Here is a 27,761-nt window from a genome sequence, read left to right on the forward strand (position 1 = left end):
ATCCCAGTCTCCGTCCTGGTCTCAATCTCAGTCTGATACCAGTCTCAGTTCTGGTCTGGTCCTGGTCTGGTCCCAGTCTCAGTCTCAATCTCAGTCCTGGTTTTGGGTCTCAGTCTTTGTCTCAGTCCTGGTCTGGTCCTGGTCTCAGTCCCGGTCTCAGTCTTTGTTTCAGTCCTGGTCTGGCCCTGGTCTCAGTCCTGGTCCTGGTCTCAATCTCAGTCTGGTCCCAGTTTCAGTCTTTGTCACAAGTCAGCATTAGCGTTAGCATTACCTAACAGTTTTTCAGTTAGCCTCTTCTTCTTTTCACCTTTTTGTTGAAAATCAAACTCCTAAAACAGAACCACGAACGCTCGGACTGACCACACGCTCCTGAAAATGTTCTGTATAGTGTTTAAATCCATTTTGTGTTTTTGTCTTGATTGTTTAAATTTTATTCACAATACAGTCACACGCTAGATAGCATTAGCATTAGCGTTAGCATTAGCCAACAGTTTTTTAGTTAGTACTTGTTGAAAATTTTACTCCTAAACAGAAACACGAACGCTCGGACTGACCACAGGCTCCTGAAAATGTAGTGTTTAATCCATTTTGTGTTTTTTCTTGAGTATTTAAACCTGTTTTGACAGCATTTGTTAACGTTTACATTGCGTCGTCTGAACCTACTGCCATAGAAATACACGTACAACCCCCCCAGTGTGATATTTATAATGCGGTGGGATATATTTTGCTCAGATACATGTAAACCATCGGGTACAGCAGGTTTAAATGGGTTGAAGGACATTGTGCGTGCGGCGAAGCGGCTGAAGTCCGTCCCTGATGGTGCAGTCTGTCTGTAACCGGAGCGCTTCGTGTTTTGTGTGAAAATGTCATGTATGTGCAGTTTACAGCCTTACTCAGCTCCACACTTGAAACACCAGACTGTGCAGTGCCTCCGGTTACATCACACTGCAGCGGAGATTCAGACAAACCCGTCACACTTTAAGATAAAAAGTTAATTAAGAACGATTAAAAACTACTTAAAAGTCAGGATATTAAGCTTTAAGTCGTGTTCTAATGTTGTTTCCTCCTCAAAAACAGATCTGGAGTTGTGTTTTGTTTCATTCACATGTTTGAGAAACTCTTTATTATTAGTCTGTTTACATTTTCAAAGCTTCATAACGTTCTGTTCCACCTTATGATGTCATCAAGTGGTAGTTTTCAAGTATTACAGTTCCTTTTACCTCCTTTTAGTTCAGCCGAGTTTGGCAATTTCAGGGCTGAAATCCAATCCGAATGAGTCTAGTGAAGGTGTGTGGAGTTTAAAAACACAGTGGAGCACTTCCTGTATCGCCATATGACATCACAAGGTGGTACAGAGTGTTTTCAGTTTGAGAAAAGAGCACGACCTAATAAAAATCAAATATGAATTATGGCAAAATCTCGTCATTTTTGTGGACCCTAATCGTTTGTCTTGTCTCCTGGTTTAGTTCTAGTTTAGTCCTGATTTAGTCCTGGTTGAGTCCTTGTTAAGTCCCTTGTCCAGACCTTGTTCAGTCCTGGTTTTATTCCTGGTTTAGTCCTGGTTTTAGTCTTGGTTTTGTCCTAGTTGCGTGCTAGTTAAATCCATGTTAAGGCCTTGTCCAGACCTTGTTTAGTCCTTGTCTAGACCGAGTTTAGTTCTAGTTCAGTCTTGCTTTAGCCCAGATTCAAGTGCTGGTTTAGTCCTGGTTGAGTGCTAGTTAAATCTTTGTGAAATACATGTCTAGACCTAGTTTAGTTCTAGTTCTGCCCTGGTTTTATTCTTGGTTTAGTCCTGGTTGAGTGCTAAAGTTCTTGTTAAGTCCTTGTCTAGACCTAGTTCAATCCTGGTTCAGCCCTGGTTTAGTCCTGGTTGAGTGCTAGTGAAGTCCTTTTTATGTCCTATTCCAGACCTAGTTTTGTCCTAGTTCAATCCAGGTTTGTTCCTGGTTTAGTTCTGGTTTTATTTTTGGTTTAGTCCTGGTTGAGTCCTGGTTGAGTGCTAGTCAAGTCCTTGTTAAATCTTTGTGAAATACGTGTCCAGACCTAGTTTAGTCCAAGTTTAATCCTGGTTTAGTCTTGCTTTAGCCCTGGTTCAGTCCGGGTCTAGTCCTGGTTCAGTCCTGGTTCAGTCCTGCTTTTATTCCAGGTTTAGTCCTGGTTTAGCTCTGATTCATTCCTGGTTTAGTCCTGATTGAGTGCTAGTTAAGACCTTGTTTAGTCTAAGTTCAATCCTGGTTTAGTCCTGGTTTTATTTGTGGTTTTTAGTCCTGGTTGAGTACTAGTTAAGTCCTATTTAAATCTTTGTCCAGATCTAGTTTAGTCCTAATTCAATCCTGGTTCAGTCCTGGTTTTATTATTGGTTTAGACCTGCTTTAGTCCTGGTGGAGTGCTAGTTAAGTCCCTTTCCAAACCTAGTTCAGTCCTGGTTCAGACCTGGTTTAGTCATGGTTGAGTGTGAGTTAAATCCTTGTTAAATCCTTTTCCAGACCTAGTTAAGTCCTAGTTTTAGTCCTGGATTAGTCCTGGTTTTAGTCCTGGTTTAGTCCTAGTTCAGTCCTGTTTGAGCCCGGTTTCTGTGATAAATCATCTTAAAATCAAAATTATTTATTTAGACCAACATAAACATAACACAAAAAGAAAATAAATCAGACATTTTGAGTTGGCTCAGAGATAAAACCGTTGTCCAGAAGTGAAATAATCTGAACTAAACGTTGCTGAAGTGTTTGAGGCGTGAGATGTGCGGCGACGGGAGGAACAGTGGAGCCCGGATCTCTTCTGCAGAGTCATGTTCATAAAAGCACAATTGAATCGGATTGAATGATGAGAGCGAGACCGAGAGGAGGAGGAGGGGGGAGGAAGAGGAGAAAGACGACGAGGAGGAGGAGGAGGGAGAGGAAGAGAACGAGAAAGACGAAGAGGGAGGGGAGGAGGCTGTCCCTATGAGCACCGCGCGCATCCCAGCCTCAGCTCATTCATTTCGCTTTGACTCAAACAACAACAAGCAACTCCAAAACCGGACAGGCAAACTTCAAGCTCGTTTCAACGCGCAAAAACGACGCAGAAACGCATTTTTTTTTACATTTCCGGAGACTATTTCAAGATATATATGAAGTGAACTTTTCTACAAACTTAACCTCCTTCAAGTTTGATCAATTTCGCGCCAACAAACATCAAATCTCCGCGCAGAATTCACAAAAAACAAAAAACGAAGACGAGGAAGGAGAAAGAAAGAAAGAAGGCGCATCCTCCCTTACAAGCCAACAATCATTAAATATTTACGAGGATATCACAGAGCCTTTCTCGAGCCGCGAAAACAGAAAAGAAAGAAAATAGGTTAGACGAAGCGGTTCCCGAAGAACGATTTTTGGCATATTTCGAGGGCGAGAATTCGTGGGCACGCTGCAGAAACTGGAGAGAACGTGGAGAGCATGGAGCCGGAGCCAGTGAGAGGTAAGCCCACGGCCATTTGATCCGCTGTTAAACTATTGATGATTTGCATGACCTTGGGCTCGGAGCTCGCAGAGAGATGGACCCAATGAGAGGCAGAGATTTCACCGGATTTCAACGGGCGCCGTGTTTTAGCCCATTTAGTATTTTGTTAATTTAGTGTCAAAATTCTCACAGATTTTGGGAAAACACAACGGAAATGAGTCCCAGAATCAAAACATAATTAAGTTGTGCTTCGTAACTTTTCGTTTTAGGCTCCGTCACTTGCTTTTTCGTCGGATATGTTGCTGTTCTGCCTGAAATGTTCCAAAATGTGGCATTAAACGGCTCTGCCTAACAGTGTAAACTCGAAAAAGTTAACAGAACTCAAAATAATTGAGTAAATCGATCGTCTCAATTATTTCGAGTTGATGAACTGAAAAGTCTCACGTTTAAAATGTTTAAAAGTTTTATGTTAAGGCGTCTCAGTTATTTATTATGGCTTAAAAATAAAATAAAGTAAAGTAAAAAAAAAAAAAATGATAAAATGAAAAAAAAGTAAAGTAAAAAACAAAATTAAATAAATAAAATAAGTAAAAATAAAATAAATATAAATACATAAAAAATAAAACTAAACTAAATTAAATTAAATAAAACAGACTGCCTCGATCAAATTAAGTTGTGTGATTACAATTTATTTGTTATGATAGATTTTAGTACTTATTTGGTTAAATGCTTTAAAATTGTATTGTATTTTAGCATGTACTTTATAAGTTATTATTATTATTATTTTTTAATCATCCCTATTTGAAACAATAGAAATAACAGGACTTTATCATTACTGATTTTAAGTTCAACCACTTCTGTGTTTTAAAGTTACACTCACTTAAACCCAAACTAGTTTCCTTTAATTGAAATAAAAAGTTTAAATTACTCAGAAATAAGAACATGTTACAGCAACTTGACATAATTAAGTAATTAAGTTAGCAGGACTATTTCTAAAAGTTTGAGTGTGCACAACTTAATCTTTTTAATTTTTTTTGTCAAGTGAAATTAACTCAAATCATAATAAAACTTTCTTAATTCAAGTCATCTTAACTCTGCTAGATTTTGTTTTTTGCAGCGCACTTTACATTTATTCAATTATAAGTGGTTTTATCGCTCGAAAATACCGTGAAAAACAGACATTCTGACTGCGAGCGGGGTCTCCTCTCCACAGATGTGACCTGTAACCTGGTCTGATTTGGTTTCCGTGAAGATAGAAAGGTTTAATGCCATACTGCGGAACATTCCAGGCAAAGCAATAACCTCTAATAATGATTTTAAAAAGCAGGTGCGAGTATGAATTAAGTAAATAAACCTGAATAATTGTTAATAAACAGTTTATTAATGATGAACTACGTCTTCATTCATGCTTTACGACGGATAATTATGCGTACTTAGAGTCTTACCTTTTTATTTTAATCGCAATCCATTGTTAAAGGAAGTTATTTTACCTCTTATATTGTAGATTACAGTGAAATGGAGCAAAGGATCATGGTCTATGTAGTTCGCTCTGTTTTTTTGCTTCTACTGCACCATAACGATAAATTTAAGCAAATAAACTTAGATAATTTGATATTTTGTGATGGTTGATGATGTTATTATGAGACTTTGGACGATACGATATGACGATATTTCGGTTATTTTAAATCCGGAATATTATATAAGGGAATTTAGCTCGGGTTCTGTTTGAGTTTGTCCCGACTGAATGAAACGAGACGGAGGAAGTTTAATGAATCCTGACGAGAATGATCTTGATTTAGATTGTGTTTGTTCTCATAAAGTCCGTGTCCTGGTTTTAATCAGGTTTGTTTGGTTTAGTCCTGGTCCAGTCCTGGTTTAGTCTTGGTTTAGTTCTACATCCTGGTTTAATCTGGGTTTAGTACCTGTTTAGTTAAAGTTTGCTGTTGCCAGGTTTAGTCCTAGATCTGTCCTGGTTCAGTCCTGGTTCAGTCTCAGGTTAGTCCTGGTTTAAGTCCTCATTTAGTCATAGTTGAGTTCTGGTGGAGTCCTGGTTGAGTCCTAGTTTACTCTTGGTTTAGTTCTGGCTTAGTCCTGGTTTAGTCCTGGTTCAGTCCTGGTTTAGTCCTGGTTTAGTCCTAATTTACTCTTGGTTTAGTTCTGGCTTAGTCCTGGTTTAGTCCTGGTTTAGTCCTGGTTCAGTCCTGGTTCAGTCCTGGTTCAGTCCTGGTTTAGTCCTGGTTTAGTCCTGGTTTAGTCCTGGTTTAGTCAGTCTGGTTTAGTCCTGGTTTAGTCCTGGTTCAGTCCTGGTTTAGTCCTGGTTTAGTCCTGGTTTAGTCCTGGTCTCTGGTGGGGCAGTGTGATGGGGACATGTGGGTTGGCATTGATTGTGCTCAAGGTCGGATGTAAAATGTCGATACCCATCTCCGCTGTGGGCCGGGGGAGGGGCCATGAACCTCCAGAGCTAGCCTGGGTTAGTCCTGGTTTAGTCCTGGTTTCTTTCTGGTTCAATGTTGGTTTATTCTTCCTGATGGTTTATTCTTGGTTTAGTCATGGATTAATCCTTGATTAGTCCTGGTTTAGTCCTTGTTTAGTCCTGGTCCAGTCCCGGTTCAGTCCTTGTTTTTATTCTTGATTTAGACCTTTTTTAGTCCCAGTTCAGTAGTTGCTTTTAGTTGTGGATTAGTCATTGTGCAGTTTCAATTTATAATAGAAAAAATTTAAATTCTAATTTCTTAGAATGAAATAAACTGGTAACTTTGGTACAGGTTTATCTGGAATCAAAAACATTAAACTTAATGAACAAATGTTTTATAAGTCCTTTAAGATGATTATTTATTATTTCAAAATGGTTAGAAAGCCTGTTGCAATAAATCGTATGATTAAACAGTCTATAAGAGAAGAAAAATTAATTTAAAAATCCAATATTACACAAAATTGATTCTTGGGTTTAATCTGGATTTAAAATCTGTTTAGTCAAAATTTACTGTTGACAGGATTAGTTTTAGATCAGTCCTGGTTCAGCTCTAGTTTAGACATGGCTGAGTCCTAGTTCAGTCCTGGTTTAGTCCTGGTTTTAGTCTTGGTTTAGTTCTGGTTGAGTCCAAGTTCAGTCCTGATTAAGTCCTGGTTCAGTTCTGGTTCAGTCCTGGTTCAGTGCTGGTTTGATCCTGTTTTAGTCCTGGTTTAGTCCCTGGTTTAGTCCTGGTTTTAGTCCTGTTTAGTCCTGGTTTAGTCCTGGTTTTAGTTCTGGTTTTAGTTCTGGTTTAGTCCTGGTTTTAGTCCTGGTTTTAGTTCTGGTTTAGTCCTGGTTTTAGTCCTGTTTAGTCCTGGTTTGATACTGGTTTAGTCCTGTTTAGTCCTGGTTTAGTCCTGGTTTTAGTTCTGGTTTTAGTTCTGGTTTAGTCCTGGTTTTAGTCCTGTTTAGTCCTGGTTTACTCCTGGTTTAGTCCTGGTTTAGTCGTAGTTCAGCCCATTATCCATTTTTTCCAACACAAAATCAAAAAGTGAAAAAAACAAATCATTATCTGTTTTTTCATTTTAGTTTTAGAGACAAATAATAAAGAAAATGGTTGTTATTGTTTTTTTTCCTTCTGTTTTCTAACTTTTGGTTTTATATTGAAAAACGAACGAACGAACGATACACAAATTCAGTAAAAAAGCCGACACGATCACGGCGAAAATCACCGTTAAATGCGATAAATAACGGCTGAAAGTTTGTGGTTAATTGTCGTCGTGGATCTCAGACTGGATGGATGTGGAGCGTTAGTGGCTGCGGTGGACGGACTGATGTGAGTGAACGAGCAGCAGCGGATGTAGAGTAATGTACAGTAATGCACCGAAGCACCTCCTGCTCACAGCACAGGAAACCAGCCCAGCTCTCAGACTGGGTTTAGTCCTGGTTCAGTCCTGGTTCAGTCCTGGTTTAGTCCTGGTTTAGTTCTGGTTCAGTTCTGGTTTAGTCCTGGTTTAGTTCTGGTTCAGTCCTGGTTTAGTCCTGGTTTAGACCTGGTTTAGTCCTGGTTCAGTCCTGGTTTAGTCCTAGTTTAGTTCTGGTTCAGTACTACTTTAGTCCTGGTTTAGTCCTGGTTTAGACCTGGTTTAGACCTGGTTTAGTCCTGGTTCAGTCCTGGTTCAGTCCTGGTTTAGTCCTGGTTTAGACCTGGTTTAGTCCCGGTTCAGCCCCGGTTCAGTCCTGGTTTAGTCTTGGTTCAATCCTGGTTTAGTCTTGGTTTAGTCCTGCTTTAGTGCTGGTTCAGTCCTGGTTTAGTCCTGGTTCAGTCCTGGTTTAGTCCTGGTTTAGTCCTGGTCCTGGTCTGGTCTTGATCATTTTGGTTTTGGAGACAAATAATGAAGAAAACAGTTGTTTTTTCGTTTCTTATTTTTGGTTTTATTTAGAAAAACAAATGAATCTTTTCAGTTTGTGTTTAAACACAATCCAGATTAAAGTCTCATCTCTCTTCAGACAGAGCAGTGCCTCCGTTAGCCTCACACCCTTGGGGAATGTCGATGATTCAGCTGAAAATTATCCGTCCACTTCCTCCCAACACCGACCGTCGCTCTGTTTTACATGTGGTTTGTTCCCGATGGTTCATTAGACGAGCTCAAACAAAGTGACGGTTTCATGTTCTGGTCCAAAAATCTCCAAAGTCGAGCAGGTCCAGCGTGACTTTATGAACGAGGGCGGGTTTTTCTTGAATGGAAAACTGTTCTGCGCTCGGCTCATTCATGATTTATTCACGACTAATGTGAAGTGAGTCAGTACAGTCAGATTTTATTTGTGTTTGTTGTAGTTTTACCTAAACAAATGACACTTTATGCTTCTCTTTACTGTTGGAAGGGATTAAATTGTTTACACGGGAACACTTGTGGGTAAAAATGACCAAATATTTTATCGGAAGTGACTTTCGTTTAGACGGTGACGCCGTTTTTGGGGCTTAAAAAAACACAAAAATCTGAAACCAGCCTCCAGAGTGGAAAAGTCTGGAGGCTGCCCAAGACGCAAAACTCCAGAACCAGACGCAACGCCACTTTTGTGTCTTCTGTTCAAACCATTGTCATATAAACGTAGCTTAAGAGTCAGGTTTGTGGAAATGCGAGTCTTTTACAGTAAGGACTAGGGACTCGTGATGACATCAAAAGTCTCGTAATTATATCACAGGCTGTCATAATATATCGAATTACAAGGTTTTTTGCGTAAATGTACTGTTTTATAGAAGCAACAGCTTATAAACATCAGGAACTACATTTCCCATGATTCATTTCGGCGCAAACAACATGAAGAAACATGTTTTTTACTTGAATTCTTGGGATTATGACGGAAATAATTCACACCAAAATCTTGTTAAGGTGTTTTAAAAGCAAAAAAGTGTCACATCTCCAAAATATCGCAATAAATATCGTATTGTGAGATGCATATCATGATAATATCGTCACATCCCCTAGTAAAGACGCTTTTTTTCAACGCAATAACCACAACTAAAATGATAAAAAACATGCTTTTATTCTCTATTTTAGCTCAAATGTTACACACTGTAGCTTTAAATTTGTATTTTGAGTCAGTATAGTCAGATTTTCTTTGTGTTTGCTGTAATTTTACCAAAACAAATGACAGTTTATGCTTCTCTTTACTGTTGGCAGGTTTCAGATTGGTCAAAAAAAAGAGAAACCAGGGACATTTCTTGGTAACACTTTATTTTAGGGTGCAATTATTAACATCTAACAACCCACTAATTAACATAGTTTAAAATAATCATTATTATTATGTCATTAATTAGTATTTATTCAGCCCTTATTAATGTCTAATTCCCAATAAGCTTATTTTGCTTTTAGTTAGACCAGACATGTCAAACTCAGGCCCGGGGGCCAAATTTGACCCGCAAGATCAAAACAAATCTGGGCAACACTTTATAATGACTACACCTTACTTAGCCTTAATAAAGCATGAACAAAGACTTCATTAATAATGAACAAAGATTTAATTAATAATGATTCACACTTAGTAAATGCTTAATAAACATCATTTGTCTTCACTTTAGAAAAGCTCTCAAAAAGACTTAACTAACAGATAACAGCTGCCTGAATGATCATTGCATTGTATTATTAGTAAATCATTCTCTCATAGTTTACTAATGATTAATAAATGATCAAATGGTTAGTCCATGAGTAATTAAGTATGAAATAAGTATGAGTAACTATTTACAGCACAGGCAAATTAAGTGCAAGTGCTAATTCAGGTAGTAATTAAGTAGTGAATCATTATTAAGTAAGTCTTTGTTCATTATTAATTAAGCCTTTGTTCATGCTTTATTAAGGCTAAATAAGGTGTAGTTATTATAAAGTGTTACCCAAATCTGTATTAGAGCTGCCCACCGCCTACAGAGACACTATTTATTTAAAATGTTGTTATTATTTTATATTCTGCTTGTTCTGAATTCAATGTTTAATCAAAACTATGATTAAACATTTATTTTAATATGAAAAGGTTTAACATTACAGATCTCAAGAGAAGAGAAAACATGCAGATGCTGTAGAAATTTTTCAGTAAATATTTAGTTTTGGCCCACGACTTAGTCCTAGTTTTTAATTTTGGCCTCTGTGAATTTGAGTTTGACTCGATGATTTAGACATTTACAAACATTTCCTATTAATACACTCCTTATTACTGCTTATTAGTAAGATAATTGGCCATTTTTGTTCATGAATTATGATTCTGATAAACGTCTGATACAAATAAGCAAAAACTAAATTTCTGGTGCTACTTGTCTTTAACAAAACCCTTATTTGAGTCATAATTCTTGGACAAAAATGGCCTAGTATCATATTAATAAGCACTAATAAAGATTGTATTAATAGAAAAAATTAAGTGTTACCCATTTCTTGTATAAAACTGGGACAAATCACTGGTTTTGGATAAACAAGGACGTCTGATCTCTCTGCTCTTGTTATTTCATGTACACATGTTCATTAAAGGACACATATTATTCTATTTTCTGATCTGTATTCTAATGTTTCCTCGACATAGACACACCTGGAGTTGTGTTTTGTTTCATTCACACATGTTTAAATGCACAAATTTAGAGTTAACACTGCAAATTTAAACGATGTTAACACCCCAGTTGATGATCTAGTTGGAGTAATAAAATTCTAAAGTCAATTTTATCTACAAACGTGAACTTTAAAACAAAAATGATCATCTGTTGTCCTGAAAACAGATGTTATCCTTGAAAAGTTGGCACACTGTGTTTAAGTTTTACTTCAACTTTACATGGACATACGAGCTTGTCAAAGTCTGATCCTGTCAGATCTCAGAAGCTCAGAGGCCTGGTCTGGACTTGGATGGAGACACTGGGAAAATCAGGAGCCACAGGAGGCGCCAGCCGTAAAAACTGCCGTTGTGTCCTTAGGCAAGACACTAAACCCACATTGTCTAGTATCAAAGTGTTGAGTGTGTGAGTGATGGTGGCGGTTGGCATGGCAGCCGCGCTTGAGTGAATGAATAATGCTCCGTAAAGCGACTTTGTGACAAAATGTCTGTCAAAAGGCAAGGCAAGTTTATTTGTACAGCACAATTCGTACACAAAGTGATTCAAAGTGCTTTACAGAATAAGAAATACATTAAAATCATAATAAAAACAAATCAAAACATAAATAATCATAAAGATTAAAATTAAAAAAGAGAGACATAAGCGCTATATAAATAAAAGACTTACTTAGACTACGTTCAGACTGCAGGGCTTAACGCTCAATTCAGATTTTTTTGTGAAATCCAATGTTTTTTCGAGGTCGTTCACATTTCCAGTTAAATGTGACTTGTGTGTGACTCCAGTGTGAACATTAAATGACCCGAAAGTGTCCCACATGTGACACTGGAGACACGACGACGTCAACCACAGTGAGCGTCTCTGTGTTTACAGAAGTTGTCCAAACATGGACGCAGCATCGAGCACCTGGAGATTTTAAAGTTCCTCTCGTACCGGAGCCAGAACATGAACAACTTACTTGTTTTAAGGAGGAGATTGAGAAGGAGAAGGACGAGGTTTTTGGTCGTGGTGTTTTGTGGTTCAGTCTGTTGAAAGGAACGTGTGGATGTGGAGACGGAGCCAAGAGTGGTGAGTGGTGATGTGCTTCACTTCAGTGACACAGAGTTCATTAACAATTTTCACCTACTTCAGCGCAGAACAGTGACGTTTGTGTCTTGTTGATAACGTGTAGGTGGATGAATGCACTTTGGACGTTCACACTTAAGTCACATGTCAAAAGATCAGATATGTATCAGTTTCAGGAGCACATATCCAAGGCTACATTCAAACTGCAGCCTGAAGTGATCCAAATCCGATTTTTTCACCCCAAAGCGACCTGTATCTGATCTTTTAATGTCAGTCTGAACGACACAGATCCGATTTTTTCAAATGCGACCCAGGACACTTGGATATGTGCTCCTGAAACACAACGTCGTCGTGTCTCCAGTGTCACATGCGGGACAGTTTTGGACCATTTAATGTTCACACTGGAGTCACATACAAGTCACATTTAATTGGAAATGTGAACGACCTCACAAAAACATCGGATTTCACCAAAAATCTGAATTGAGCGTTAAGCCCTGCAGTCTGAACGTAGCCAAAATGTCTGTGAAAAGCGCTATATAAATAAAAACTTACTTACTTGTGGAGAAGATGTCATGTACTTGCTTTGGCTTGAATGTTTCACAGTAGGGCTTTAAACACGTCCATCTTTCATGTGTTCAGATGAACCTCTCCACAGATCTGACCTGTAACTTGACCTGGGATCTCCACAGGCTTGTCTACAGCAACATTAAACATTTGGAGACAAGCAGAAAAGTTACAGAATGAATCTTTAAAGCTCCTGTATTATGCAAAACTGACTCTTATGAATGTCATCACAAACACACTGAACCTGAGTTGTGTTGTGTTTTGTTTTTTCAGTCACACACGTTTAACGCACAAACTCTACAAATTTAAGCAGACTTCTTCTCTCTGTTCCACTTTGTGATGTCATGTGGTGATACAGGAAGTGCTCCACTGTGTTTTTAAACTCCACACACCTTCACTAGAATCAATCAGTCAATTTCAACTCTGGAAATTGCACTTTTACTCTCCGGCTTTTAACACGGCGTGAGTTGTGTGCTCCTCTGTGTCTTTTATTTATTTATTTATTTAAAAATAAGAAAAAGAAAAAACAACTATTTTCTTCATTATTTGTCTCCAAAACTAAAAAGAAAAAACAGATAATGATTTGTTTTTTCAGTTTTCGATTTTGTGTTTAAATGAAAAATGGAAAAAAAAAAAAAACGGATAACGGACTAAAACAGGACTGAACCAGGTCCGGGACCAGACAGGAACCACACCAGGACTTAGACCGGGACCAGACCAGGACCAGACCGGGACCAAGACCGGGACCAGACTGGGACCAGACTGTGATTGAGACCGGGACTGAGACGACCAGACAGGGACCGAGACTGAGACCGGGATCAAGACCAGGACCGAGACCGGGATCAGGCCAGGACTGAGGCCTAGACCAGACCAGGACCAGACTGGAACTGGGACTGGGACCGAGACTGAGACCGGAACCAAGATGACCAGACCGGGACCAGACCGGGGCCGAGACCAGGACTGAGACCAGGACTGAGACCGGGACTGAGACCGGGACCGAGAGCGGGACCGAGAGCGGGACTGAGACGATCAGACCGGGACCAGACTGGGACCGAGACCACGACCAGACCGGGATCAGACCAGGACCAGACCAGGACCAGACCGGGATCAGACCGGGACCAGACCAGGACCAGACCGGGACCAGACCGGGACCAGACCGGGATCAGACCGGAACCAGACCAGGACTGATCCCGGGACCAAACCAGGAACAGACCAGCACTGAGGCCGGGACCGAGACTGGGAACAGACCGGGACCATACTGGGACCAGACCGGGATCAGACCGGGACCAGACCAGGACAGCGACTGGGACCAGACCGGGACCAAACCAAGACTGAGACCGGGACCAGACCAGGACTGAAAATGGTTCAGTCCTGGTCTGGTCCATTATCCATTTTTTCCATTTTTCATTTAAACACAAAATCGAAAACTGAAAAAACAAATCATTATCTTTTTTAAATTTTTTTTTTATTTTGGTTTTGGAGACAAATAATGAAGAAAATTGGTGTTTTTTCGTTTTCTTATTTTTGGTTTTACTTTGAAAAACAAATAAACAAATGACACACAGATTATTTTTCCCTCTGCGTTTGACTCGCCCATCAGAGCTGCAGCTGAATTCTCACAGATGGATTTAGATCGGAGACATTAATAACACATGTGCAGCTTTTTCTTTTTCTTTTCTTTCTTTAAGTGTAGTTCCCCCTTTTGCTGGTCTCGGTCGTCCAAACCTCGGCGGCTCTTGTTTGGACTGGCATAGTTTCCCAGTGCGGCGCTCCCTCAGGCCCGCTCGGCTCTGGGATCTGGACTGTCTATATTTCAGTCCTTCCGCTCGGCTCAGATTCGCCACATCCGGAAACTCATCCTGGTTTATGGTCATTCAATCTGACTGAGGTCCCACCGGGCGCCGCCGCCGGCCCCTGGGTCCTAACGCGCCCCGGGTAAAGAGGCTGCAGTGTTTTCAAGAACCACGCCTCGAAAACGCTCGGGAGGGAGAAGGAAGAGCAGAATATCTCAACAATTTCTCTCAAGGGTTTAAAATCCGTGTGTCATTCGTTTATTTGTTTTTCAATATAAATATATATAAGAATATAAGATATAATATAAGAAATGAAAAAAACAATGATTTTCTTCATTATTTGTCTCCAAAACCAAAATGAAAAAACAGATAATGATTTGTTTTTTCAGTTTTCGATTTTGTGTTTAAATGAAAAATGGAAAAAAACCTAATAATGGCTATTTCCAGTTTTCGTACTGGATTGAACCAGGACTAAACCAGGACTAAAACAGGACAAAACCAGAATTGAACCAGGACTAAATCAGGTCTCAGTCCTGGTCTCAGTCCTGGTCTGGTCCCAGTCTTCTGATCACCCGACAGTCTACACGGGCACAAGTCCAGGCCAGTCCTGACACTTCTGGTTCAGTTCTGGTTTAGGATTTGGACCGAGACCGGACCAGGAAAAAGGACCGGGACTGAGACTAGGTCTGAGACTGGTTTATTCCTGGTTCAGTCCTGGTTCAGTTCTGGTTTAGTCCTGGTTTAGTCCTGTTTTAGTCTTGTTTTAGTCTTGTTTTAGTCTTGTTTTAGTCTTGTTTCAGTCTTGTTACCTCCGCCAAGGAGGTTATGTTTTTGCCGGCGTTTGTCTGTTTGTTTGTTTGTTTGTTTGTTTGTCTGTTAGCAACATAACTCAAAAAGTTATGGACCGATTTTGATGAAAGTTTCAGGATTTGTTGGAAATGTGAAAAGGAAGAACTGATTTCATTTTGGGGGTGATCCTGAAGAAATCCTGGATTCTGGATCACTTTGAAATTTTAGTTAACATTGTGGTCAATGGGGCCAAAAATTTTGTTTCTCAATATCTGGGTTAATTATTGACCAAACCCCATGAAATTTGACTCAGGGATGGACAATGGGATCTTCTGGATCTGATCCAGAAGACTGATTTTATCGAAATTTATATAAAAAATGGGGGTAGTCCTTGGCGGAGGTCTGCGCTCTCTGAGTCCTTTTCTAGTTTAGTCCTGGTTTAGTCCTGGTTCAGTGGTGTTTTAGTCCTGGTTCAGTCCTGGTTAAATTCTGGTTCAATTCTGGTTCAGTCCTGGTTCAGTCCAGGTTCAGTCCTGGTTTGGTCCTGGTTCAGTGGTGTTTTAGTCCTGGTTCAGTCCTGGTTAAATTCTGGTTCAGTCCTGGTTTAGTCCTGCTTCAGTCCTTGTTTGGTCCTGGTTCAGTCCTGGTTTGGTCCTGGTTCAGTCCTGGTTTGGTCCTGGTTCAGTCCTGGTTTGGTCCTGGTTCAGTTCGGCATCGCAGTTTAAGTTTAAGTCGCACAAACGGGAAAACAAACAAATAGTTGTTTTTTCGTTTTCTTAGTTTTGGTTTTATTTTGAAAGATGACTGAACGCATGACACACGGATTATTTAATGTATGTTCTTTCTTTTTCCCGCTCCTTTTCGAGAAATGTGCTGTTCCTTTGCTTAAATGCAGGTTTTATAGAAGCAACATCTTATAAACATCGGAAACTATATCTCCCATGTTTCATTTCAGCACAAATGGCATGAAGAAATTCGTTTTTTACTATTCTTGGGATTATGATGGAAATAATTCACATCAAAACATTATTCAGGTATTTTAAATCCAAAAAAGTGTCTTATCGCCAAAATATCACAATAAATATCGTAACGTGAGCTGCGTATCGTGATAATATTGTTACATCCCACACTTTTTTCATTGTAATAACCACATCTAAAGTGATAAAAACATGCTTTTATTCTCTATTTTGGCTCAAATGTTACACACTGTAGCTTTAAATCGATTAAGAAATAAAGTTTGAATGATTATTCAAAAGATTTAAACTAAAATTTTAACTTTTGGTGGTAAAAAAGTATTAGTAGTAGTAATTTTGATCACCAGAAAGTACTCAGAGACTCGTCTCCAGATCATGAGACAGAAATCAAGCCAATGGACCTAAAAAATCCAGAAATTTACCTACGGCTTTTGAGCTTTGAGACTTTACATTTTGCGTTACGGTGGAAAACAACAAGAGAATCTTCTGAAGCCCAAAGCCCAGGTCAGAGACAGGTCTGAAAGCATGTCCACTGTGCAGCAGGTCTAAACCGAGTTACGCCCGATGCCACGGACAGTAGATTGCGGCGATAGTCCGGACCAGACCTCATTAGTCCTCGGTCCTGGACTCATTTAAAAACACATCCGCTCAAGTCCGACCTGCTCTTATCTGTCTGCAGGCTACAGGACGCGCCCAGGCTCGAGCAGACCGCAGCCTCTCGCTCTGAGCAAATACAAAAGTCAGTGGATTTTGTCATAGAAAACGCTGAAGTCGAGCTGGAAGAGCCATGGACTCTGACACTGCGAAAAAGCCTGACCAAAATTGAATTGATTGAACTGATTGATATAAACATTTAAATCTATCAGAGAATGACTTAAAATCTGTGAAATGATCTGTGCAGCAAGATCATTTGACTTGACTAGTTCTGTTAAACTAAACGACCTCTAGACCAGAATGATGCAGTTTGTGGTCTGTGTTCATGGGCTGGAAATAAGTTTATGGAGGCTAAGTTTTAGATCAACAGACTTAAAACCAGTTTATGATTAGTGTTCATGGTCTGATAATAAGTATCCTGATTCATGAGCTGGTTTCACTTCGTGGAAACCGTGTGACCTCACAGCATTAGGATTCATTTGCTTGATGGTAGGCAGGTACTTTTTTTATTTAACCAATCGCTGCTATTTGGTCGTGACGTATGTAATGCACCGAAATGCTCAGAAAGCAGAGAGTGTGAATTAAAGGTGCAATAAAAATGTTAAGTTTGTATTTGACAAAGGGAGTCTTGGCTGAGTCGCCCCAGGCCTTTTTGTGTGGAGTTTGAATGTTTCTCCCAGGATGGGCTGGGTTTCCTCTGGATGCTCCAGACTCCCCATCAACACAAAACATGCTACAGGTCTCGAAGAAGAGTTGATAGTCAAACACAAAGTTAAACACAATCAATCAATGAACCTGCCCAGGAACAACAGGTGGAAATTAGCACTGGTCCTACAACCTGGTACAAACATCTCTCCTGCTAAGGTTAATGTGAAAATTGTGCACTGTCCCTGTCTCAAATTAAAAAAAAAATTAAAAAAAGATAGCGTATACAATCTGCTATTGCAACTTGGGTTGGTTTAGCTCTTCAGTGATTGGCCGGTGCACGGTCTTCATCTTCCGGGGTTCTTGCAAACCGTCTAGTGTATTCTGATTCCTGACCTAATCACTGGAGGCACTAGGTGGAGCCAGCCTGGTTAGATAAGTTCTCAACTGCAAAATTCTAGATAAAATGCTTTAAATTCTGATGAATTTTAGATAAACAGACTTAAAACCAGTTTATATGAGTGGCCTGATAATAAATTCAAAGATGCTAAATTCGAGATATAAGCACTTACATAAGAGTAGTTAGTCCATTCACACTAATCATAACCTTGTTTTAAGAATTTTTTTCTAGAATATAGCAGAATTTAAAGCATTTTATCTAGAATTTGGCATCTGAGAACTATTATCAGGCCATGAACACTGATCATAAACTGGTTTTTAGTTTACGTTTATATGATGATGGTCTGAACAGAAGACACAAAAATAGCATTGTGTCTTCACTTTTTATTCCGCGTTTAGACGAGGGTTTTCAGGAGTAAATCTGCGTGCATACAGAGACACAAAAGTGTGTGGAATTTGATTGTGTGTGATGTCAGGTTTCTGTGTACTGTGTGTATGTGATGTAAACATGTACGTGACCTGAGCAGATCTGACGTTTGTGTCTTGGGCAGTGTAGACAGAAACACTACAGTGTATTCAGTGTGTTCAACTTCTCCACTCGAGAGGCTGGTTTCATATTTTTGCGCTTTTAAGCCCAAAAACACCATCACCGTCTAAACGAAAGGCACTTCTGATAAAATATTTTGTTGTTTTATCCGCAAGCGTTCTCGTGTAAACAGGCCCCAAGTCTGTTTACCTAAAACTTAGTATCCATAAACTTGACTGTTTCATTCTGGTCTAAAGGTTGTTTATTTTAACAGAACTTGTCAAGTAAAACGATCTCGCTGCATGGATGAATAATTTCACTACTTTAAATTTAAGCATTTATATCTTAAATTTTGTCCATGTTTTTGCACTGACACTCTGATAATCTTGTCCAGTCTAGTCCAGTCTGGTTTCTGCTTCCTTTGTAGGGAGTATTATACCCTTGATGAAGTAGGCCAAGATAACAAGAACCACAGATTGTATAAAGAAGTGAACTAAGGCTACGTCCACACGACAACACTCCTGGATGTTTTTTTATGGGCTGAAAAACTTTGCGTCCACACATGTCGGATCAATAAAAATTCACATCCAGACGACAACGGAGCACTGAGTGAAAACGATGTAATACACCTGCCACACCTGTATGTGGCGCTGTAACAATAATAATAATATTTAATAATGCAAATCTCATCACCGTTTTTTTTTTTACTTGAAGATAATTTAGCCGATTTTAGATGTATCCCAGAAATATTGCCTTTTGTTTTGTAAAAGTTAAACATAAGTTTTCATTTTTAGTCATAAGATTTGGAGAGAATTATTAGAATAACTTGGTCTCAAAATCCAACAGTTTAATGACTCGTGTGTGATCTTTGTTATTGATCTGTGTGTGTGTCTGTGGTGTGTGTTTTTAGCATTAGCACTAACAGTGTGTCTCAGTTGTTTGGTGACAGGAGCGACTCTGTGGGCTGCACCTGTCACATTTTGGCAAAGGTCTTGCAGAGGTCAGTTCGAGGGCTGCAGCTTTCGCTACATCAGAGGACCCCGGTGATGACAGCGTCGCAACGTCATCGTTTTCCAGTTCCAGTTTCCGTTTTCAGTCCCAGTCTGGTCCCAGTCTCAGTCCTGGTCTCAGTCCTGGTCCTGTTCCCGGTCTCAGTCATAGTCTCAGTTCTGGTCTGGTCCCAGTCTCAGTCCCGGCCTGGTCCTGGTCTCAGTCTCGGTCTAGTCTCAGTCTGGTCTTGGTCTTAGTCCTGGTCTGGTCCCGGTCTCAGTCCTGTTCCTGGTCTCGGACTCAATCCTGGTCTGGTCCCAGTCTAAGTCTTGGTCTCAGTCCTGATCTGGTTCCAGACCTGGTTCAGTCCTGGTTTAGTCCTGGTTCAGTCCGGCCTTGCAGTTTAAGTCACGTAAACGGCTGTTATCTGTTTTTTCCTTCTTTTAAAAAAAAATGTAAACACAAAATCTAAAACTGAAAACAAAAAACGAGTCATTATCTGTTTTTTCATTTTGGAGACAAATAATGAAGAAAATTGTTGTTTTTTCATTTTTTAAATTTTTATTTAATTTTGAAAACCGAACAAACGAATGATGCACGGATTTGAAACATTCCACTCTAACCAATAACATCTTCATCACCATACATCTTTAGAACCCTCCACCAGAAAAGTTACACAATGCAGCTTTAACGATTCTTCACGAGTCCCAACAAAATGATCACACGAATGAATGAACACGAACGAACTCTGTGGACGACGTCACGCTCCCTCAGCCCTCGTCTTTATCCCGTGTGAGGCTCCAGCTTTAACCGGCGTGTCCGAGCGCGTTTTTTACCGTATTTTCAATCCGGTCAAACAGAATAAAGCGTCCCGCGGAGAGTACAGTTGATTATAAATTGGAGTTGAGTTAGCGCGGCTCGCCTGGAACATTGAATGGTCGGGAGTGTAGCCCTGCCCCTGAGCGCGCGCCCGTCCGCTGATGGATCCGCCGGCTCTGGTTTCACAATCTTGAGTTGCCTCTGATTGTTTTTGCATTGGATTTTTCAGACACTCTCAGTTTCTGTGGAGCGGTTCTCTGGGCTCACGAAACACAAAACGGTTGCGTAATCCGTCAACGCAACCGGACCTGGAATGTTTTTTAAAAGTCCTATATTACGTAAAAATGACTCTCGTGAGCTTTGAAACACGTTATAATGTCGTTACCTCCTCAAAAACAGACTTGGAGTTGTGTTTTGTTTCATTCACATATTTGAGTAATCCTGCGTTATGTTCTGTTCCACCTTGTGATGTCATTCAGTGGTAGTTTTCAGACACTTTTAACCTTTAGTTTCGTAGAGATTAGCAATTCCAAAACTGAAATTATCAAAATGTTACACAACTTTTCCTTCTTAAGTGTGCGTGTTTGTGTAATCCTGTGTTTGAGTGCTCAGAAAATGTGTGTTTTCATCTACCTCCTATCTCCGCCCACTTTTTTCTTGTCGAAATCAGTCTCCGAACATTCAGAAAATGACACAAAGACATTGTTCAGAACTCCTAATCTGTGTGTCATTTGTTCATTCGTTTTTCAAAATAAAATCAAAAATAAGAAAATGGGGGGAAAAAAAATAAAACATTTCATTCATCAAAATGAAAAAACAGATAATGATTTGTTTTTTTGCGCCACATACGGACTAAACCGTTTTTAGTCCTGGTCTGGTCCCAGTCTCAGTCCTGGTCTGGTCCTGGTCTGCTCCTGGTCTGGTCCCACTCTGGTTGCGGTCTCAGTCCCGGTCTCATCCTGGACCTGGTTCAGTCCTAGTTTAGTCCTGGTTCAGTTAAGTTAAGTTTAAGTCACGTAAACAGGAAACGGTCATTGTCTGTTTTTTCGAAAACTGAAAAAACTAATCTTTATCTGTTTTTTCATTTTAGTTTTGGAGACAAATAATGAAGAAAATAGTTTTATTGATTTATTTTCTTATTTTTGGTTTTATTTTGAAAAACTAATGGAAGGATTGATACGCGGATTTGAAATGCTGTTGAGAAGAGGTGGGGCTATCAGTTATGTCTGATCTGATCTGTTTCTGTTTTTTGGTTGTTTTAGATACAAGCAAATCAAATATAAAATCACAATGTGACTTTGGACTTGACTCGGACTTGAGGTCAAAGACTTGAGACTTATTTTAGACTTCCCTCCTCTGCTGGTGGTTCTACGTCTCCAGTGGATTTGAGGGCGAGTGCAGCAGCGAGTGCAGGTGTAGGACGTGAGGAGTTTTTGTCAATGGATGCATGATGTTATTGCTTTTTCTGGAATATTCCACAATATGGCATTAAATCTATCTTTTGCATTCATTAAAGAAACACCACACTCTGTACACGCTGTTGCCTCTCCACAGATCTGACTTGTAACTTGTTGTGGTGGCGTCTGCTTGTTTCCATGGAGTTAGATCAGGTTAATAGTGCACCACAAAAAACTAAATTTAGTTACAATGACTTGAATTGAGAAAGTTTGATCATGATTTGAGTAAATTTCACTTGAGACGTAAAATGATCTGCCAGTGGAACGAGACTTTTTGTACTTAAAATATAAAAATACAACTTGCTACACTTAAAATAAGAAAAGCAACAACTTTTTACACTTAAAATAAGAAACAAAATCGAATGTTGCGTGAATTAAGAAAAACACACTTATTCCATTGGTGGATAATTCGACTTGTTAAGTTGAATCGACTCGAATAAAGTCAAATCTTTTTCAATTTAAGTCATTTTAACTTACCTAGATATTATTTTGTTTCCAGTGTTTTACTCTAGTGCAGGAATCTCCAACATGGACCTCGGGAGATTCCAGTCGCTCTCCAACCTGGTCAAAGTATCTCACCAAGGGATTTATGAATCATATGTATTGTGCTGAAAAACTAAAATTTAACGTAATTAAACGTCCATTACTATTGTTTCATTTTATCTTTGTGCACTAATAAGTGATTAATAGTTGTGTAAATACTTTAAAGGCATCAGACTGACTCTTATCAGGCTTCCCAAGGTCATGGAAATCCTGGAAAAGTCATGGAAATTGAAAATGTAACTTTACAGGCCTGGAAAAGTCATGGAATTTTAGAATCTCTTTCATACAAATACATCATTCTGTTAAGTTCTCATTAGACTATTATGATTATTTCCAAATGTCTGCACTTTTTGTTTAGACCTGGTTTAGTCCTAATTTAGACCTGGTTTAGTCCTGGTTTAGACCTGATTTAGATCTGGTTTAGTCTTTGTTTAGACCTGGTTTAGTCCTGGTTTAGTCCTGGTTTAGATCTGGTTTAGTCTTGGTTTAGACCTGATTTAGATCTGGTTTAGTCTTTGTTTAGACCTGGTTTAGTCCTGGTTTATACCTGGTTTAGTCCTTCTTTAGTCCTGGTTTAGACCTGATTTAGATCTGGTTTAGTCTTTGTTTAGACCTGGTTTAGTCCTGGTTTAGTCCTGGTTTAGATCTGGTTTAGTCTTGGTTTAGACCTGATTTAGATCTGGTTTAGTCTTTGTTTAGACCTGGTTTAGTCCTGGTTTATACCTGGTTTAGTCCTTCTTTAGTCCTGGTTTAGACCTGATTTAGATCTGGTTTAGTCTTTGTTTAGACCTGGTTTAGTCCTGGTTTAGATCTGGTTTAGTCTTGGTTTAGACCTGATTTAGATCTGGTTTAGTCTTAGTTTAGGCCTGGTTTAGTCCTGTTTTTTGGGACCTCTGCTCTAATACGAACATTTTCACATCAAAATGACGAGGTTCACTGATGCAGTTACAGAAAGAGGGTTTTTTAATGTAAGTCAACTGGACCCAGAGCCGATGGAGCTGGAGCGCGTCCATGCTCACTTCCTGTTTGTAACACAGATCCTTGCAGGATATCTCTGTCCATTTCTATGCACCAGTATCCAGTCTATGTTCATAACGGGGCACAGTGTGGTCGTGAGCCGTTGTGGCGAGGGGCTGTTGTACGGCGTCCAAACAGCCGGTGGGCGGATCCAGCTCGAGCTCTCAGAGAAATGAGGCCAAATGGAGAGAGCTGCAGATCAGAGATAAACTGCAAAACCCTCCTGACACTGAACAGAAGCATTCATAAAACCAACTCTCCCTCATTTGTCTTAAAAATACAAACATGCTGCTTCGGGCCACGCCATGTTTAAGTAGCCTCCAAATCACATTTTATGATCGGATCTGTTCTTCCAGACACACACAGAGCACGAGAGAAACTTTGAGACAGTGAATTGTCAGTATAATCACGACATCAATGAATTTAATGCAGACCTGTTCTACAAGATCAGAGCTTTTATCCGTGTTATAGTTGTTTCCCCCTCTCAAAGTTGTATTTTTTGTGATTCATGCATGTTTGAAGAATCTTTAATGATTTACTTTTAATATTTTGGACAGATCAACCCCTATTTTCACACGCCCACTACTCTTTACAGTTTTTTATTTAATTTTCTTAATCTGTGATACATGTAATACTTGACAGCGTAGTCACTTTGGAACAATTGAAACAAATAAATGCTCTACTCGTTGATGTGAAGCGCAGATATCCACAGGAGAGGCCCACACTGAAATAAATTAATATGTTTGTTTATTAAGATAAGATCATCCTTTATTGTCTCCCATGGGAGAAATTTGTCTTGGGACAGGGGGTCACATGCTTTATCAAAAAACAGGACAACACAACACAAAGCAGCACATAAACAAACACCATAGAACAAAATAAATATGAGACCAAGTCTGACCACGACTGATGCACCAACAGGACCTTTAAATCTTTCTTAACAGGCAAACCCTTGCATTCTTGTATTCTATTAATTATTGCACATTCCCTACACCTATGTGCAGTTTTGATTATTGCACATTCCCTAAACCTTTTATAATTATTTTTTAACTGCATTATCTGAGTTTAGCAGATTAACAGCTAGAGGCACAAAAGAATGTTTGAATCTGTTCAGTTTACAGTTTGGGACCCTGTAACCTTCTGCCTGATGGCATCAACTCAAACTGACTGTGAAGAACATGGGTTGGGTCACTGATCACCTTCCTGACGAGCTTCCTCACAGTCTCCTCAAAAATTTGCTGAAGTGAGCTTGGGGCCACACCCATTATTTTACCCGCTCTTTTTTTTAAAGGGCCCATCTCATGCAAAATCAACTTTTCAGAGCTTTCTACCTTCTAAGAGTGATGTGTGGGCCTTGTATTTGTCGCTGAAGTGTTTTTAGATTGATTCGGTGTTTTTTATAACAAATTGCAGCGTATTTCTGTCACCCTCCCACATGACAACGAACTAAAGCTGCTACAAAGATGACGTGGCACCTATGACGCGTTTGACGTAGCAGAAAGAACTTCACACCCGCCCGCCTCCCCCTGCTCCACCACGTCCACCCCGCAGCATTTAGCGTTTATTAATACTTCACCAATCAGTAATGTTCAGCTGATGTCGACGCGGTGCTTGAGCTTCGTGCACCTGAAAAATCACCTCAAAATCCAACACATAACATCATCAAACACCTGCAAGATCTCGGCGTCCGACCCCAACGCCGGTGCCCCTCCGCCGCTGAGAAGCAAAACCATGGATAAACTTTTATGACAGGGTTGAGGCGATCTAAAGCGTCCGAAAGAACAACGAGGAGCCGGAGCTGAAGATTCTGAAACCTACGATCGGCCCAGTCAGAGGAACTGCGTAAATGTGGTTATTGTGGTAAAGAATATGTGGAATAGTCAGGATTCAAAACTAAGTACTATACAAAAAGATGTGTATTTCATTTTTACATTTTTAATTTTTCATCTTCATGTCGTTGCATCATTTATTCACTCAAAGGGGTTTCGCAGGTACCAATTTGACCGAATTTAAGTAAAAAATTCATTATAGAGTACTTAAACCTTTTGCCGTTTGCTTTTTTTTTTTAACAAATAGCGTATAAAAGTGTCATCTGAGAACAAGTTTTACATTGAGATTTCTGAAACGTGGTTCTAATTATCACCATAACTACAATTTTAACATGGCATAGGTGATGTTGAGACCATAGACTGTATTTATAAATGGACATAGAGAACCAAATAGTCGCCACAATTTGCTTTTTCAACTTGTTTTGACTGTTTCCAATTGACTTTACATTGGAAAATCGTCACCCCTCTCTCATTGTGGTCTTAAAATGCTGAACGCGCTCTGTCTCCATGATGAATAAAAGTTTATTCCTGCCGCTATCAGAGCACACGCCTGTGTCCCCCTCCCTCCCTGAGATGGGCAGAGGAAGGGCGGCTCACTCAGAGCCTACGTCACGTTTGGAGGGCGGAGCCTGTGCTTTCTCAGGACGGGCGGGGGGAGGAGCAATAGTCGGTCTTTCATAGTTCCTGGTCTGGGATTTCAGAACTATTGTGTAATGGATGTTCCAAAACCCAAATTGTGTTTGTTTATGTGCAGAAGCTAAAATGTGAAAAGAGTTATTTTTGCATCAGATGGACCATTTATAAAAAAAAAGGCAAATATTGGTGGGGACTATTTTGTCTTCCCCAAATATTGGTTGTGACACGTCCCTGTGCAAACCTACACACTTGGTCATTTGGTCTTATCTTATAAAATTCTTTTCACATGACCAATCTAACTTCTTGAATGGTTACAGTTTATTTTTATTGTTTTCTACCTTGATTAACCTTTATATTTAAAACAATATCTAATCCAATACATGCATCAAGACGGACGTCCGGTCATTGCGCAATTCATACTGGGGAGGATTTTCTGAAAAAGTGAGTATAAAACCTCCATGTTTGTTTTCCCAGTGGGATGTGTCTATTGTCAAAGTCGATCTTTTCAAATTTTTTCACTTTTGTTTCTGGTTCTGATATTGTCATATTTTAGTTTTGGGATTCAGACACAGTAATTGTGTGGTTGTTGGATCCTAACAGCGGAAAACGACTCGAGAAATTTGTTTGCGAACAGTTGGTGCCTTTCGCTTTGGCGTTGACTTTTTAAATTCATAACCGAGGTTGAGCGAGGGATCGGGATTTTGTTTTGTTGTCGCTCCACATACAAAATGTTCTCTGTAAACTCGGGATGATTTCTTAGTCAGACAAATGTTTCCTTTTTGGTTCTTCCTGTGGATCAATCCTGCCCATCACCTTCACCTTTCACTATTTTTCAATTCCGTTGGGAAGAGAAACAGTTTGAACAGAGGTTTGAGTCACACACATCTGATTCACTTTTGCATTTATGGAGTTTGCAAACAAATTTCTCGAGCCGTTTTCCCCTGTTAGGATCCAACAACAACACAATTACGATGTCCAAATCCCCAAACTAAAATATGACAATATCAGAACCAGAAACAAAAAGTGATATGGTTCAAAAGATTTGAAAAGATCGACTTTGTCAATAGACACATCCCACTGGGAAAACAAACATGGCTCACTTTTTCGGAAAATCCTTCCCAGTATGCATTGTGCAATGACCGGAAGTCAGAGATTTTTGATGCATCTATCCTCAAACAATCTTCAGCAGAACAACCACCTCAGGTATGAAAACAAACTCTTGGTCTGAATAAAATAATCTAATAAATAAATCATCAGCAGAGGTTATCGACCATCGGTTGCTCTGGATTCTAAACAATTGTCATCGGCATCTTCCATGAAAACAAAAACAGTTCAGTTGATCTCTACTTCTAACTGACCCTTCCCTTGTCTGTGTGCAGGTTTGTCTGACGTCCCGTGACTTTGGGGTGCAGTCGGTCCCGGTTCTGACCCGGGACTCTCCGTGATGGACCCTCGCTCCTTCAGGACGGACCCGGACGGCGTGGACCAGGTGCTGTCTCTGGACCAGATCAGGGCCATCCGCGCCAACAACGACTACGTGGAGCGTCCTGTGGCGGGGTTCGACCCTGGACCCCAGACCGGCTTCTTCTACGTGCACGAGGACCGGGTCTACCCAGTCCACGGCCCTCCCGCTTTGCCGCGCAGCCAGAGCCACCAACAGCACCCCCACTTCAGCCACCTGAGCCGCTCCAGCACCGTCAGCTCCACTTTGTCACGAACGAGCGCGGCGTCCGATCAGCGTCTGCTCGCCGGCCTCACCCCGTCGCACTCCGGGTTAGGCTCCGTGGTGCGCTCCCAGCCCAAACCGGATATAAAGCAGGACATTTCTTTCGCGAAGGGCCTGACCGAGGATGAAGTCGGACAGCACATGTTTATCTGTGAACGCTGTAGTCGCTGCAAATGCCAAGAGTGCTGCGCCCCACGCCGTCTCCCCTCGTGTTGGGCATGTAACCAGCGCTGCCTTTGCTCCCCCGAAAGCCTGGTGGAGTACGGGACGTGTCTGTGCTGCGTCAAGGGACTTTTCTACCACTGCTCCGCCGAGGACGACGAGGAGAACTGCGCCGACCGGCCGTGCTCCTGCTCCTCCTCCCACTCCTGTTCCCGCTGGAGCGCCATGGCCTTCCTCGCCCTCTGCCTGCCCTGCCTGTGCTGCTACCCCCCGGCCCGCCTGTGCCTCGCCCTGTGCCAGTGCGCCCACGACAGAGCCACGCGACCCGGCTGCCGATGCGCCAACACCAACACCGTCTGCCGCAAGATCTCGGCGTCCAACCCCAACGCCGGTGCCCCTCCGCTGAGAAGCAAAACCATGGATAAACTTTTATGACAGGGTTGAGGTGATCTAAAGCGTCCGAAAGAACAACAAGGAGCCGGAGCTGAAGATTCTGAAACCTACCTACGATCGGCCCAGTCAGAGGAACTGCGTAAATGTGGTTATTATGGTAAAGAATATGTGGAATAGTCAGGATTCAAAACTAAGTACTATGCAAAATGAATACGTGTATTTCATTTTTATGTTTTAAATTTTTATCTTCATGTTGTTGCGTCATTTATTCACTCAAAAGGGTCACGCAGGTACCAACCCTTTGAGCG

The 27,761-nt window shown here is 40.4% G+C and overlaps 1 protein-coding gene across 1 annotated transcript; it reads left to right on the forward strand.

Annotated features, from left to right (window-relative positions):
• Positions 1 to 2,992: 2,992 nt before the first annotated feature.
• Positions 2,993 to 27,495, forward strand: LOC110174992 (protein sprouty homolog 3). Its single transcript, XM_020941105.2, has 2 exons — positions 2,993 to 3,450; positions 26,552 to 27,495. Exon 2 carries the CDS (start codon positions 26,617 to 26,619, stop codon positions 27,493 to 27,495), a length of 879 nt encoding a protein of 292 aa, XP_020796764.1. The 5' UTR covers positions 2,993 to 3,450; positions 26,552 to 26,616.
• The last annotated feature ends 266 nt before the right edge of the window (positions 27,496 to 27,761 follow it).

The sequence above is a fragment of the Boleophthalmus pectinirostris genome, unplaced genomic scaffold (assembly GCF_026225935.1).
Source record: "Boleophthalmus pectinirostris isolate CB_2022bp ecotype Guang Dong unplaced genomic scaffold, ASM2622593v1 HiC_scaffold_12, whole genome shotgun sequence".
Taxonomy (NCBI): Eukaryota; Metazoa; Chordata; class Actinopteri; order Gobiiformes; family Gobiidae; genus Boleophthalmus; species Boleophthalmus pectinirostris.

Bases quoted from the DNA above. Each gene is read 5' to 3' on its own strand.
- LOC110174992 (XM_020941105.2), top strand. From the start codon at position 26,617: ATGGACCCTCGCTCCTTCAGGACGGACCCGGACGGCGTGGACCAGGTG.